General features: G+C 39.2%; 1 protein-coding gene across 1 annotated transcript; it reads right to left on the bottom strand.

Moving 5' to 3' along the window:
- Positions 1 to 1912: 1912 nt before the first annotated feature.
- Positions 1913 to 6669, bottom strand: LOC114255846 (transcription factor MYB119-like). The gene is made up of 3 exons (XM_082918102.1): positions 6221 to 6669; positions 5880 to 6006; positions 1913 to 2269 (listed from the first exon to the last, which is right to left on the bottom strand). Exons 1-3 carry the CDS (start codon positions 6667 to 6669, stop codon positions 1913 to 1915), a joined length of 933 nt encoding a protein of 310 aa, XP_082774228.1.
- Between the last annotated feature and the right edge of the window lie 10127 nt (positions 6670 to 16796).

A 16796-nucleotide genomic window follows, 5' to 3' on the forward strand; every position in this document is an offset into this window, starting at 1 on the left:
TCTTAAACATGAAAAAATAGAACTTTTATCAGTTATACATAAAGCTCAAAACAGCATGCAAGATAGGTTAAAAGTTTGTACAAAAATGGGAAATATAAAGCAATAGTGCTCACCCTTGAAGAACACTTCAAGAACACCAACTCCAGCCCCCTTTTTTGGTCAAAACCAACCCAAAACTTCAAGAACAACCTCTCAATACCTCAACAACCCAAGTATGGTGTAACACTAGGTGTTATAGTGCAAAAATAAGAACAAAACTCACTTTAAGGCACTCTAACACACACAAATGTAGAGAGAGATGGAGATATATATAGAGAGAGTGATATATGTGATATATATCTTTGATTTGCTGAACCTCTCTAAAGGAGAAGGAAGGTCCTCTTTTATAGAGCAAAACAAGGGCCTAAGCTTCTTGGAGAAGCTAACACAAAGGGGTCAAGCTTCCTCAAGAAGCTAGAACAAAGGTTCAAGCTTCTTGAGGAAGCCAAGACAAAGGGTCAAGCTTCTTGAGGAAGCTAAGACAAAGGATTCAAGCTTCCTCAAGAAGCTAAAGCAAACGGTGCAAGGGGTGCAAATCCTCCATACACATATATGAAGGACAAGTCTGTGCGCTCCAGCTGGCACAGCTGGCATGCACAATGCCTAAAAAAGGAAAAAAAGAAGTCCCGGCTAGAAAAAATGGCCGATTGACCAACACGATGGCCGGCCGGCCAAAAACAATGCCAACCGGCCATCACCAATGGCCGGTAGCAACAAAAAGGGTCTGGTGGCCTCAAGCCAAGACCGGTGAGGTGTGGGGATGGCCAACAAGCTATTTCCCACCCTCAGAAGCAAAAACACAAGTGTTTGGTCCATGACCAAGCACAAAACAGATAAGTTGAGAGATCTTGAGGCAAGGCGCGTAGCCGAGACCCCCGAGAACTCAAAACGAACACGAGCATGGATGATCATCGAGTGTTCAAACGATGACGTCCAAGTCTTGAGGATGGTCAAAAATGGGGTGTCTACAATAATAAAATGTGTAGACCAAATTTGTTTTGGATGTGATTCACTTCACATGAAGTTCGCATTTCATGATTTTCCTCAAGTCCAGATATTGTGGGCCCATCTCAAGTCTATTTTTACATTGACCATCTCAAGTCTATTTTTGCATCGTTCAATTTTTAATTCATTTTAAGTAGATCATTCAAGAAAAAAAATCAACATGAACTTATAGCTGCAAAAAAGAAATTTTATGCCACTAAAACTAAATGCATTGGCTATCAACTCATACGTATAAAAAATCGACAATGCGTATGTAATTTTTATTCCAATAAAATACATATCAATCAATACTTAAAACCATACTTCATTTTCAAAGTGGCTTTTGGTACATACATTTTTGATAGAATTAAAGAAAAGGAAAAAGGAACTAGAGAGGAGAACTTACTCAGATCACGAAGATAACATTGACACCCATAGAGAACTAATGAGAAGAAGCAACCATCTCCATCAAATCCATATCTTTCCTCCCACTAAAAAAAGCTTGACCAGTCAAGCAATCCACCTTGAAGTTATTATCAATAATATTACAGTAGTTATCAATGGAAGGCAAAGCATTGGATGATCCATCCAACAGAAAAGAATGGTAAATGTCAGAAGAGAAATGGGTTATTGGAAGCTCTTTATTTAGGGCATTTATGAACATGTTAGTGTCAGCAACCATATCATTAAGTAGCTAATCATCACCATTGGTGTTGTTGAGTAATCTGAGCGGATTTAAGGCAGAAACACTATTAGAATGATTATTTTGAGCTGTTTTTGCCTCAATTGAAGCCTCGGAATTGTTGTTATCATTCAGAGGCTGGTCATTTTTGGTACCGAAGAAATTTATCATGAAGTTCAGTTCACCATCGAATGTTTTGTTCATAAACTATGGAGAGTCATCAATGGAGGACTCAGGTAAGTCCTCGAGAGGAGCAAAATGGGTTGAGAAGTCTTCAGTGACGGTGGAGCTAGTGGTGGTGGCGGCCCTATTAGATGGATTCATGCTTTTGATGTAGTCTTGGATTATGGAGGGTAGAGATTGAGACTTCCCATTCTGGCTACCTTGTGGTTTCTTGATGTTATTCCTTTTTGAATTTTGCTTTCTTTTGGTGGCGTTCCAGTGATTCTTTATTGAATTTTCGGTCCTTCCTGGTATTCTCTTGGCAATTTCTGCCCATCTGTTGCCAACTTTCTTATGAGCTTCAACCAATATGCTCTCTTCTTCTTCAGTCCAAGTATCTTTCTAATAAAAAAAAAAAAAAAAAACAAGGGCACCACATTGTGTATTATAAACAATGCAATATACATAGGGGAAAATTACAAATAAAATAAAATAACAAAAAAAGTACCAAACTCTAATAAGAATTTCAATAATGCTATGTGCACTGTAGACAAAAATTCATAGAAACGTATATAGAAAAATCAATATTACACTTTGTTGTAAAGAAAAGTGATATTTTTATAAAATTTTTGTACAAAATTCTTGATTAGAATAATGTGGTAGTGGCATTTTTAAAAGTATAAGTCAAGTTGATGAATTTTTTGTTTTAAAATCATAAAATTAAAATTTATCACATCATTTTATATTTATTTATTTTATTTTATTTTATTTTTTTGCTATGTAGCACTATAAGAACTTATCTGTAACGCCCTCAAAATAAACCCATAAATCATACAATATTGACATGCTTAGACATAATAGAGTGAAGCATAATTTCATTTCATCAGAGTATTTCTTACGAATGTATTACATGTTGACATCAAAAGTAAATGCCATATGAGCTTACAACTTTCCAAGCCAACACTTGGTTACAAAAGGAGAGTACTAACTTTACACAAAATAAGTCTTTGGCTTGATATACATGTAATACAACAAAAATAGCAACAGAGTCTAACAGCCTCAAGCCTTCCAAGCTACGTCCTTGGAGGTGGCATATCACCTACACCTGAAAATGATGTCCCATATAGGGTAAGCCAACGCCCAGTAGAGATATGCTAAACATAATATGAACAATAACTAAAACATTAGCATTTGATAAATGTTTAACTCATATAAACCAACCTATAACACATTCAGTTCCATGACAAATAAGCTATGTGTCATTCCACTTTCTTTTACTTATACAGTTTTCAATTTATCAACGTGGCTCAGAACCTAGCCAAACAATTTAAATGAAACTACATCTCATGTTAAAACATTATCCTTATCCACGATTCATTTTCAAATGAGAGAACACTCATATCAAAACAATTTCGTAATTCTCAATAAATACACATATTTGCTGTATTAATAACACATTAACACTTCCATACTTCATAATGATACATAGATTCGCTATATCAATACTTCAATAGATACACATATTTGTTGTATCCATGGAGTCCATCCCCTATCTTCCCCTAAACCGTGGAGTACATTCCCTATCTCTTCCCAAACAACACAATGTATATAAACACATATCATATACATTATCAATCAATACATAAATTTAATGTACTATACCAACCGCCATACTCAATGGCATTCTAAATAGATTAGTTTTAGTTCGCCTAATCATCATGCATTGTCTACAACAATCAAGATTATCTTCAACTGATAGCCCAAAATAATTATTTCTAAACAAATAATAATTACATCCAACAGATAAATTATCAACAATTTTCAAGGTGAGTGATTAATAATTCCAACTCCACCATTCTATCTCATAATGAGCCAATTACACTATTTCTGATTCAATTTCATATTTTCATAATAAATGTCATTAATTACACTAATGACCCAAATATACCCAAACATGGCATTTTTTCCCTTTTTCTCAATATTGACCCAAAGGTCCAAATATTACCAACAACATCAATAACCTCCTTTTAAGACCCAAATCACATGTTTATGGGTTAAAATTACAAAACCCCTCTTTTCAATGTTACACACCTCAAACCCTAACTTCCCAAATCAAACCATTTATACAAAAAGCTCAACATCTGTGTTAAAGCTCATAAAGATGAGTAGGAATCCCTACATCTAGAGATCAAACCCAAAGGAGAAGATGAAGAAATCTCGAAGTGCTCCAAACTAAGAAATTTTTGGATTGATAGATAGCCCACAACAAACTCCACACTTTTTACAAAGGGACAAGGGTGGGAGATCACTCTAACTAGATCAAACCTTAGAGAGAAGGTATATTCTAGAGAGAGGAGCTCTCAAAAGAGGGTTTAGAAAAGTAAGAGAGAGAAAGGAAATGTGAAAAGTGATTCAAAATCACCCAGTTGCCATCTGATATACGACTAGTCCGCTCGAGCGGAGAATAGGACGCTCGAGCGTCAAACACAAAAACTGGACCCGCTCGAGCGCAAAATGACCCGCTCGAGCTCCAAGACACAAAAATAAAATGCACCCGTTCGAGCGCAAAGGAAAGCCCGTTCGAGTGTAGATTACACTCCTCCAGTATTTTTATAGACTTCGAACACCCGCTCGAGCGCAAGGATACCCGCTCGAGGGTGACCCACTCGAGCGTAAGAAATGCCGCTCTAGCGTGAAAAACAATCTTCCAGTATTTCTGCAGATGCACAAGATACTGAAAGTGTACAAACTCCGCTCGAGCGCACACGGACCCGCTTGAGCGGATCACCAAAACTCTGGGCAACAAGATTTGAGACTTAAACTCAACCAACCTATAACAACCTTGCCGAACACATCCTAAAACTCAAATATATGGTATCAAAGGATGACAACACGATATATACAACAACCAACTCCACGGAACTCAAGTCCGGATACAACAATCAAAGGAGAAAGAACCAGGATCGCTATATTATTTATGAAAACATTAAATGTGAACCTTTTTATAACAAAATTGATGCTTTGAGGGAGAAAAGGTTCCAATATCACATGAAAGTGAACACTGAGAAAGAGTGGGTGCAAGGAGGAATTTGAGAGGGTATAAACAGACAATGGACTGACCCTATAAGTTTTGCATGTCAAAGTGCTCATATGAAAGACAATCCCCAGGCCCTTGTCTCACGAGGAATTATATTAATTGCCAAGTAAACATATAACGTGGGTTTGTATATTTAAATAACAACAATATTATAAATTTATACTTATGAACTCAAATTTTACTCAAAAAAGAATGCTAATAGTTGAAATTCATTTTACTCATGTATTCACATTTCATCAATTTAATCTCCACCACATATATATTTGTGATAAATTATGAGTTGATAAGAAAGGTTCATAGCATTTTTGTTTAAATAATAATAAAATTCTAAACATGAACCAACATGTCTAGATAGTTTGATGGAAGTAGAAATGTCACTAACTTTCGCGGATTAAAATTTTAAAAAAACAATGGAAGGAGAGATGTCAGATGGTGTGAACAGCACCAAACTCACCATAAGATCTGCATGTCAAGCCCATGACATGTAAAACAAAACTCTTAGCCACTTTTTGAATGAAACTTTTCATTAATTACCAAATATAAAATATCAAAAGAAAACTCATGAAGAGATGAACCGACAAATCACCTTGATGAAATTTTGGCAATCTAAATCCCATATCTCTAACTTTTAAGATATAAAATTAAATAATTAAAAAAAAAGAAAAAGTGTTGAGAATAGGAAATTAAAATAGATAAGGCAACCTAGGGTTTTCTCTTTTGACTATTTGAAAAATATCACACAAACCGAAACCAAATCTCAGTTCTTAGATATCTCTCATAGAATTTTATGAGAAATCTAACACAATTGTTTGATGATTAGTTTTGCAAAAAGTAAAGAAAAATTTAACAGAAACCAAACCACACTCAGTGGTTCTGACAAAACCTCAAATTAGGAAAAGGGTGAAGAAAAAAGACCTTGATATCAGGGCGCAAATGATTGTGCCACCGCTCCCGGCATTGTTTTCCGGCCTTGCCAACCATATTCTCTGCTATTTGAGCCCATTTTCTCACTCCATGTTGTGTCACTAAATTGAGCAGTTTCCTTCACAAAAACAAAATCATAGAAATCTTCAATATCAGCTGCACTTTCATGTAAAGAGTAGACATATGTGGATTTAGTAAAAGCAATACTGTCATATATGAGCTGATATTAGACAATATCGATTGATATATCATTATCAGAAGATAGATATTTAAACCCCAAGATGTATGAGACTAAAAGAAGGGTAAAAATTAAAAATTATGTATTATATCACTTATCTTCTTCATCTGTCCATTGTTCTTTGATCAGAGTAGTTGTAGAAGAGCCACATTTTGCTCTCTTTGCCACTCCTTTACAATTCCTCTCTGTTGATTTGTCATCTTCACTCAAGCCCATATTAGGATCTATCTCATATGTCCATTTAAGAGTCTCACTATGATGGAAAAGCCCATCCATGAAGCTATTCTTCGAAAAACTTGGCCCCAAAAAGTCGCTTGAGTAGCCACCAATTGCACCACTAGAAGAAGAAAAACCACCGTACACGCTTGCCGGAACGAGCAGTCCTTGGTTGTGCACATTGTTTTGAGTCTGTTTATGAGAGAAATGGTTGTTCTTGCTTGACAAGAACCTCTCTATGGCTGTTAATGGAGGACTAGGTCTATATAAAGAAGGGTTGTTTTGTAAATTCACATACCCAAAACCACCACCACCAGCACCTTCCATGAAAGAGAGGCTTGAAGGAGACTAAAAACAAGAAGAGAAAGGACTGTTTTCAAGCAACAAGATTGCTTTAAGAATTGCTTTGATTTAGGGAAGGTGTTTTTTTGTGTTTTTTCTTCTCCCTACTTGTAATGACACAAGAGCTGGGCAAAGAGAGATTATAGTAAAAAGCCTTGTTTGGAGATACTACAAGGGTTGGAAACCGTTGATCTGAGGGTTCATCCAACGGCTAAGATTCATAGGTGAGTGTAACTCCTCAGCTTCTCTTCTCAGACAAAAGTAGAAAAATGGTGGTGGAGAGATTAGTGGGTTGGTCATTAACCCTTAGTAAGAAGTCATTTTTGCTAAATTAAGATTACACTATTATTTTTGAATATATGGAAAGTTTGTGTCTTACTACAATTAGGGAAAATTTGAATCCAATTTAAATTTTTATAAAAAAAAAATTACAAATAATTAGTAAATTTTATACATATTAATAATTAAAATTATAATTTTTTTCATGATTCTGTAATAATTTTTTTATAGTACCATTTATAATTATTCACTGCCATTGTTTGGCCACCCCTCAAGGAAATTACTATTTTACCGTTGTATTAACAAACTATTGTCCACGAAACGAAGGGTGCTTTAGGGCATCAAATGTCAATTAACTTGAAGGGAGGTACCATTGATTAGAAATGATGGCTGTCCAAGGCAATTTGGTGATAAAATTAGGAGAAATTACCCTTTACTGGTAATTTGACAAAATTATTATATATATACGAAAAAAATTATTTAGGGCCAAGTAAGGGCTTTCCTTTCTGCCCTCCCTCTACAAATTTTTTTTTTTTTTGTTTTTTGATTGGCAAAGAAAAACTTTATTAATAAATTCAAATGAAGCTTACAAGAAAATACTAACAAAGAGAGGATAAGAGCAACATCATTTTTTTTTTTTTTGTGATAAGCAAAGAAAACTTTATTTATGAAATGTAGCATGCAAAGTATGGGGATACATCAATAAAGGGGAAGTTACAGAGCTAACAACAACACATAGATTGATGAAATGTAGCAACTTGATTCCACTCAGTGAACAACAAGAGAGGACCCAACAGTTGGCAACAAACACCCCAACACCCCAACAGTTGGCAAGAAACCAACCATGGGAAAGACCAAAAGTCAAAGAAACAATAACTGAAATAACATAGCGTACCTGACCTGGTGGAGGTTGGATACAATGTCATGCACTAAATAATCTACTTTCAAGAGCCATTTTGGACCACAAAGCTATCTGCACTTTAATCTTTTCGCATAAAACTTGAATATCAGGATGAGCTCCCTTAAACAAACATTCATTCCACAACTTCTATATGGACCAAAAAACGAAAGAGGGGATAATGTATTTACAGTGTTGCTCAATCAAATGCCATTATTATATGATTTATTCAATAAAACTTCGTTAGAATGTAAGATTTGTTTATAAGTGTAGAATAATTTGATATTTTTATAATGGTATTATTTTCACGTTTTTACATTTCATTTTTATTTTTGTTTGTTTGTTTGTTCATTGAAGATGCACTCAAAGAACAAAACGTTATTCATTTACTTTTAATGAAAAACTCTATTCATAGAAAAGAGTATTACAAATATGTAAAATTAATTTGGAATGTAGTTTAGGGTTAAAATTTGGAATAGCTTTAGTAATGAGTTTTGTAGAAATTGATACTTACATATTAATACTTAGAATTTAATGTAGAGTAAATTCTTCACATTACAATTTGAATCATATATATATATATATATGAATAAAATTTTGAGTACATTTTTTGAACATTGAAAATTAGCCCACAAGTATGTAATTAAGGCCTCATGTGCCTAAGGTATTTAAAGTAATTTTTTTAGTTTTTATAGTTTTTTTAGTTATAAAAATCATTTTGTCATTTTTCAAATATCAACAAGTAAAAAAAAGAAAGAAAAAAAAAACTTATTTCATAAAGCAAGCTAAAAGTGAAAATTTTAAAAATTATCACAGTTTAGTCCCCACTCCAAAAAGAAAATCTTATTCCTTTTACTCCTTGACTTAATTCATCATGTTGATTTTTTTTTTTTTCAAAATCTATGTTTTTAAAAATAAAAAATAAAAATTGGGTTACTCGAAATTAAAATTACAAATAAAAATTTCATTCAGTTTCTTTCTTTAAATAAAAAACAAATCATTAAAAAAGTCTTCCTATATGAAGTTTTAAAAAAAAGTTAAGAAAACTAAGAAAATTACTAAACAACATGAATTAGTTAACCATTACAAAACTATACGAGCACGAAATAATGTTATCGTATAATCCTGTTGATCAAGTTTGCACTCCTCCGTACGACGTCGCTTTACTCTATGAGAACACAAACGTGAGGTAGCCGGCGGGTGTGTGCCAAATACCTCTCCGATGCCTAAGTTAGCAAAATAGACAAATAGACAAAAAGCTCTGTGTATTCGAGGATCAAAGTTGTGTTACCTCTCCATAGGTGATGTTGTGAGCTTTTATAAGTTCCGTGTGGCACAATCCTAGTAGGACTCATACTCCTCCATGTAGAGTCCTCCTAGGAATCACATTCCTGAAAGATAATACTTATCCTTCAACGCCCCCCTCACTACTTAAACTAAGTGAGATGGTTCTACCATGGTTGGATGTCAATACGACAGAGATAACATGGCCATGCTAAAGCCGCAGACTAAACCGAGCTCCCACTAGCTCGGTTCTTCCTTTCACTGCGTGTACCTCGGTTTGACATATTCCAACCAGGCTGTCTGAGACCACACTAACAACAACGAGCTTGGACCGGCTAACCAATAGCAAGGTTTTGACCAAGCTAACCACAATACGCCATGACCAAGCTAACTTTGAGCAGGGTGGCCGAGCTAACTACCAAGCCCTCTCAGACCAGACTAACTTTCAGGCTCTCCTGGACCGGACTAACTTTGAAGGCCTTGTTACTCAGCTCATCCTACTGTGGCCCACAATGGCCCATTACCCAGCTCAGCCCAATTTACATATAAATTACCCTCTCAATTGCCCCTTAATTCCATCTACGTAGCATGATAGGGATTACCTGTATCCAGCCGAGCTAAAAATTTTAGCTTCTTAACCATGCTAAAACCCTTAGCCTTCCCACCGAGCTAGAAATTTTAATCTTCCAACCAGACTAAATTCACACCGCGCTACCCATCTGTCCAGTCAAAACGTCTTTTCAGTCACTATAATTGAATCGCTTCTTATTCGCAGAATACGTGGCACGCTCTTATTGGCCCTGCATAGCTGTCACATCGTTCTTCGTACTTTGCAACTTTTGAATAGTCCCGCCTAAACTCGAATTGTATCACAAAAACCTTACTTTTCAAACACAGCACTATTCACCTTCTTCTCTCTCTACTTTCTGAGTTGTTCATTTTCCTCAATACTCCATCTGCAAAAGCTCAATTGGATCGGATTTCACCTTCAACTCCTTCATTCTTGACTGGAATGTGGCTCTTAAATCTGTTTCCTTTTTATTCACTTCGCACCTATTCTGTAGTACACAACATGTTTATTTGTATGTTTTTCAAAACACACACCACTTTCACTTCCAGTTTTCTGGGAAAACCTTATGATAGAACCACTGTATTCATGAATAGCGTCAAAAACACTATATTTGATCCAAAATCACACCCCTAACGGAACTAGGATATTGTTTGTATTAGGTGCAAGCCTAGCCACACCCAAAACCGAACTAAAACTTCATGCCATACTTGTAGTTTCAATAGGTTAGGAACCTTCTGTTTCTTTTAACCGAGCTATCGAACCATGCTTGGTTAACGTAATGCCGTGCTAGAAAGCCTTAAACACCGACTGAGCTACAACCTGGGGCCAAACCAACTTCCTTAGTTTAAAACCGAACTAAGAATGCTGCCCCAAAAGGCCTAACTGGGCTAAAGCCCCTTGCTCAAACCAAGCTAAAATTGATAGTGTCCCTTGTAGCCGAGCTAGGACTTCATCTATCTTGCCTTTGTTTCTTGTAGCACGGTCTCACGATCTGTGCTTAACACCTTTCTTTTTCACTTTGCAAACTTAGGTTGGCCAGGCACTCCTTTGAGCGCTCGACCGAGCTATTCAGCATCATTTCACGACCGAGCTAGTACACAGTATTTAATTTATTTATATCCACATGGGTAAATATAGGTTCTTAGTAAACTCACCAAGTGCAATGGTTGAGTTCCGAAGGGACTATAACATCCCTGATGATGTTCACCTAAGCTTAGCCGAACTAGAAACTACTCCCTGGGGAAAATCGGGCTTCGTCCCTTTCACACTTGTATCCATAGTAGAAACCGGCCTACGATTCCCTGTACAACCACTCCTCTGTGAATTCCTTAAGCAAACAAATCTATGTCCAACCCAGCTTTCCACAAATTCCTACCGCATAATAAATGGCATCACCGAGCTAAACCGCCGGCTTGGTATTAACCTCGGTCTAGCCGAAATATTCCATCAATACTCCCTAGGCTCAAACGAAGATGGATGGGTCTATTACTTAAGAATAAGGCGCCGTCGTGAAAAAATAATAAAGAATACCCCGGATAAGGATGTAAATGATGATGACTTCTTCTGGGTTTCGGGCAATTTTGAAGATCAAGAAGCCCAAATACCTAGAGACCGGATCAATTGGAACAAAGGAGTAGCCGGTATAATTACCTCGACTAATTTTTATACTTTCCTTTACCTCGGTTTCCTTTTCTTTGAACCGTGCTAACTATTGACCTCGTTATGCAGATCTGGACTTACTCAAGTCCCAGTACAGTTACCCAGACTTAGCTACACTTCACACTGCATTACGACATCCAGATCGGAGATGGGCCGAGCTACTAAACTTTGAGCCGACCTACCGATATAGCAGCCGACGTAAAACCAGGGTGACTGACTTTCTATTGGAAGCCTCTCCTGAACTGGACCCATCATTGCCTCAAATCAATCTCATCCCACTTACTGCCGAACAAGAAATGGCAAAGAAAAGAGCCGTGCGAGCCCTTCTAACCAAAACGAACCAAACCGAGGTACCACCAGCCGATCAAACTCAAGAAATCGTGGTAGCCCTACCATCCCACTAGCCTTCATCATCTCGGCCAAACAAGCGTGCTCGGACTTCCACAATTGAGCAACGCCTTGTCGATGAGGATGAAACTGTGGTTCCTCAAACCACTCCACCAAGTCTCCCACCTGAGCGCTCCGACCAGGCTAGCTCCTCGAAGTGGGCACCAAAGATCACATTTCGGAACCGTGCTATCAAGGATTCTGACTCTGTGGTCGCAGAAAAAGATCACTTGATGGCATTCAACCTGGCTAAAAACATTTGCCTTCCAACTGACATGGAGCACCATGACCACTTAACCGAGCTGAAGGCCATTCGCTCGGCCACAAAATCAATGGTGCTTGTAAGTAACTTCTTTGCGTATCTTTCAAATTTTCACGACTTTCTGCTCGGTTGTACTTAAAAGTTTTTTACCACCCTTTTGCAGGCCATACAGAAGAACCACGTCGCTCACAAGCGAGTGTTGGAACTTCGAAAAACCACAAGGGAGGCCATGGCGGAGGCCAACGAAAAAGCGGCCTAGCTAAAAGAGTCTCAGCAAAAGACGGCCGAGCTACAGACCGAGGTGGCTCGGCTTACTAAACTGGTTACCTCGATTGATGCTGATAAACAGAAGGCGCTGGCTGTGATGAAAGATAACCACCTGCGCGAGCTGGCCAAGACCTATTTTTCAAATGTGGTTGGAGGGTGGCGTGGGGCAGCTCGGTCATGGACCAGAGACCGAGGTCTTCAATCCTCCTCCGTATTTCATACCGAGCTCGATGGCGAAGTATGCTGCTACCATTCAGCAACAATTTCTGGAAGAGGAGGATGAAGATGAAGCTCCAGAAGACAACACTCAATCCGGTCACCAGTCAACCTCCCCAACTCCAGAGGTTTTCGTCCCACCTTTGCTAGCTACGTCTGATACTGTACTTCCAACCGAGCTTAACCAGAGTGTGGTTGCCACAGCCGAGCTGCCTCTGGGCGAAGACCGGGTGGTTTTAGATGCTAACTTAGATGACCTTTTCCCTTGATCTTTGTATTTTCTTTTTACTTTTTGGAAAGAAGTTGTAACCGGGCTGAGGCCCCACCTTGTGTATTCAATTTGCACTTTATCAATGAAATCCTCTTTTGTTCCAACTGTTACCTCGGTTTACTACCATGCTGGTACTTGCTTTCTAACTGTAAACTAAATGAAGTAAAACATTCTCTGGCCGAGATACTTTATCCTGGTCTTAGCTTTGTAATTTATCTGGCTATACCTGCCAACTTCTTCAGCCTGGGTATTTACCCCGGCTGAAGATCATAATAAGTTGTATTCCGGCCAACCTCTCTTCAGCCTTAATCCTTACCTCGGCTGAAGAGCAATAAAAGTTGGTTTTTCCAGCCCACCTTTCTTCAGCCTTAATCCTTACCTCGGCTGAAGAGCAAAAAGTGTTGGTTTTTCCAGCCAATCACTCTTTAGCCTGAATCCTTATCTCGGTTGAAGAGGATTAAGTGTTGGTTTTTCCAGCCAACCTCTAAGTTGGTTATTCCTGCCAACCTAGAGTAAAGTGTTTGGTTATTCCGACTAAACTTCCTGCAGCCTGGATCCTTATCCTGGGCTTAGGAGGGGTGTTGGTTTTTCCAGCCAACCTCTAAGTTGGTTTTTCCAGCCAACCCAGAGTAAAGTGTTTGGTTTTTCCAGCCAAACATCCTGCAGCCTGGATCCTTATCCTGGGCTTAGGAGGGGTGTTGGTTTTTCCAGCCAACCCAGAGTAAAGTGTTTGGTTTTTCCAGCCAAACATCCTGCAACCTGGATCCTTATCCTGGGCTTAGGAGGGGTGTTGGTTTTTCCAGACAACCTCTAAGTTGGTTTTTCTAGCCAACCCAGAGTAAAGTGTTTGGTTATTCTGATCAAACTTCCTACAGCCTGGATCCTTATCCTGGGCTTAGGAGGGGTGTTGGTTTTTCCAGCCAATCCCTAGATTGGTTTTCCCTGCCAACCTAGAGTAAAGTGTTTGGTTATTCCGACCAAACTTCCTGCAGCCTGGATCCTTATCCTGGGCTTAGGAGGGTGCATAGTTGGTTATTCCAGCCAACCGTGCTTGCAATGCCCCTAACTCACTAAAACAATCTTTTACAGAAAGAAACAAACATACTGAAAAGAAAACTACTTGTTTTATTGAGGAAAAGAAAATTACAAGTATTTAAAGAAAAGCTAAAAATAAAATAGTTTGAGATTGGCAGTGTTCCATGGCCTGGGAATGGCTTTGTTGTCCTCATCTTCCAAGTGGTATGCCCCTTTTCCTACTAATCTGACCACTTTGTAAGGTGCTTCCCAATTGGGACCTAACTTGCCATCTCCGGGTACCAGGGTGTTTCCCATTACTTTACGCAACACCCAATCTCCGATCTTGAATTGCCTTGGATGTACTGTCTTGTTATACTTTCTGAAGAACTCTTGTTGATACGAGGCAATGTGAACCAGCGCTCTTTCTCTTCTTTTTTCTGCAAGATCGAGTTCCAAGGCAATGGCTTCTCCATTTAAGTCTGGATCAAAATTTTCACTTCTAATTGTGGAGAGGCCAACTTCCAATGGGATTACTGCCTCCATGCCATAGGCTAAAAAGAATGGTGTTTCTCCAGTTAATCACCGAAGTGTGATACTGTAAGCCCATAAAACATGAGGGAGCTCTTCTGCCCACTTGCCTTTTGCTTTCTCTAGCCTTTTCTTCAATCCATCCAGGACAACTTTGTTTGATGCTTCCGCCTGGCCATTTTCTTGGGGGTATGCTGGTGTAGAGTTGTAGAACTCTATCTTGTACTCTTCACAAAAGCCTCTAAAGATTCTACCATCGAACTGAGTGTTGTTGTCTGATATTAGAGCCTTTGGTATGCCGAACCGAGTGATGATATTCTGCCAGACGAACTTCTTCACATCTTTCTCCTTTATTGATGCTAGTGCTTCTACTTCTACCCACTTTGTGAAGTAGTCTGTTGCTGCAAGGAAGAACTTTCTGTTGCTGGGTACTGTTGGAAATGGTCCTACTATGTCCAAGCCCCACATTGCGAAGGGCCATGGGCTTGTTAGTGGTAGAAGTTCTCTGGCTGGCTGATGTATTTGGTGTGCGAACTTTTGACATTTCTCGCACTTTTTCACATACTTCTCTGAATCTGTTCGCATGTAAGGCCACCAATATCCTTGCGAGATTGCCCTGTATGCCAATGATCTTCCTCCTTGATGGCTTCCGCATACACCTTCGTGTATCTCGAACAAGAACGCTTCAACTTTGATAGGATGAACACACTTCAGGTAGGGTCCTGTGAAGGATTTCTTGTACAAGGCCATTGATGGGGAGAACCAAAATCGCTGTGACTTTGCTCTAATCTTGTTAGCTTCTTTCTTTTCTTCAGGTAAGACGCCATCTTTTAAGAATAGTATGATGGGATCCATCCGTGAAGGGCCTAGTTCGGCACAACATACCTCTTTTACTTCGGGCTCTTCAATGCTTGGTCTTGGTAGGTAGTCAATCAGCAACGGATGAGGGATGGATATATCTGCCATTGAAGCAAAGCCTGCTAGTTCGTCCGCTCTACTGTTTTCCTCCCTGCCAATCTGTTCTATCTGTACGACTTCGAATTTCTTGATTTCTTTTCTGGCTAACTCTTGGTACTTAGCCATCCTGTCATCCTTTGCCTCGTAGTCGCTTGAAATTTGGTTTACCACCAGCTGTGAGTCACTGTAAACCATTAGCTCGGTGGCCTTCATGTAGGATACTGATTTTAAGTCTGCCAGAAGCGCTTCGTACTCCGCTTCATTGTTTGATGCTGGGAAGCCAAGGTTGACTGCTTGCTCCACTATAAGGCCGTTTGGCGAGATGAGGACTATGCCAAGTCCAGCTCCATGCCTGTTAGATGCTCCATCTACGAAGAGTTTCCACATCTCTTCAATGAACAGTTTCCAGCAAGTGTAGGGATCAAATGATGTCTTGGGGCCATGAGTATTGCTGGTGTTTTCTTCAAGGTCCATGCTTGTTGTTTGCCCCTCATTATCTGATTGTACCAAGTCTTTTGTTGGTGAGTCTTGGCTTGGTGTAGCATGGTTTGCTTCTTCCTCCCTTCCTTTACTCTGGTTTGCCTTGGGACCTGACTGGGTAACCTGTACCAGGGGTTGCGTTATTCCGGCGCCAACTTTCATCCCTAGTTCGGTTGTGTCAGTCAGGTCAATTGGGCAGATATGATGACTTCCTGGGGTGAATTCTGCGACAAAGTCTGCCAAGACTTGAGCCTTTATCGCGGTCCTGGGTTGAAACTTGATGTCAAACTATCCCAACTCCACTGCCCACTTCAAGATTCGCCTAAAAAAGTTCGCCCTCTCAAACAAAGCTTTTAATGGAAAAGCTGTGAGGACGACTATGGTGTGGGCGTGAAAGTAGTGCGACAACTTCCTTGAGGCCATCATCAAGGCTAAGGCCAGTTTTTCCAGTGGTAAGTACCTTGTTTCGGCGCCCAGCAATGTCTTGCTAACATAGAAGATGGGCAAATGTTGGATCCCTTCTGCTCGGACCAACACTGCGCTAATTGTGTGCTGTGAAACTGTCAGGTACAAAAAGAGTTCTTCTCCAGGTATTGGGGTTACCAGCAATGGTGGAGAAGACATGTATTCTTTCAGGCTTTCTAGAGCGCGGTCGCATTCTTTGTCCCACTCGAATTTGGCTTTAAGAGCTTGAAAGAATGGTCGACATCTGTCTGACGACCGACTTATGAACCGGTTGAGTGTAGCTGCCATGCCGATGAGATGCTGCACTTCTTTTACTGAGTTGGGCCTCTCCAGATCCTGAATTGCCTTAATCTGAGAGGGGTCTGCCTCTATACCTCGGTTGGTCACCAGGAAGCCCAAGAATTAGCCAGATCCTACACTGAACGCACACTTGGACGCATTAAGGCGTAACTTGTGCTTCTTCAGGATCTGAAACATCTCACATAGGTCCTTGAGATGGTCATTTTCATCCTTGCTCTTGATCACTATGTCGTTGATGTAGGCCTCCATTGTTCTGCCTAACAATTGTTCA

This window comes from Camellia sinensis, chromosome 3 (genome assembly GCF_055761805.1).
Source record: "Camellia sinensis isolate YWXY chromosome 3, ASM5576180v1, whole genome shotgun sequence".
Taxonomy (NCBI): Eukaryota; Viridiplantae; Streptophyta; class Magnoliopsida; order Ericales; family Theaceae; genus Camellia; species Camellia sinensis.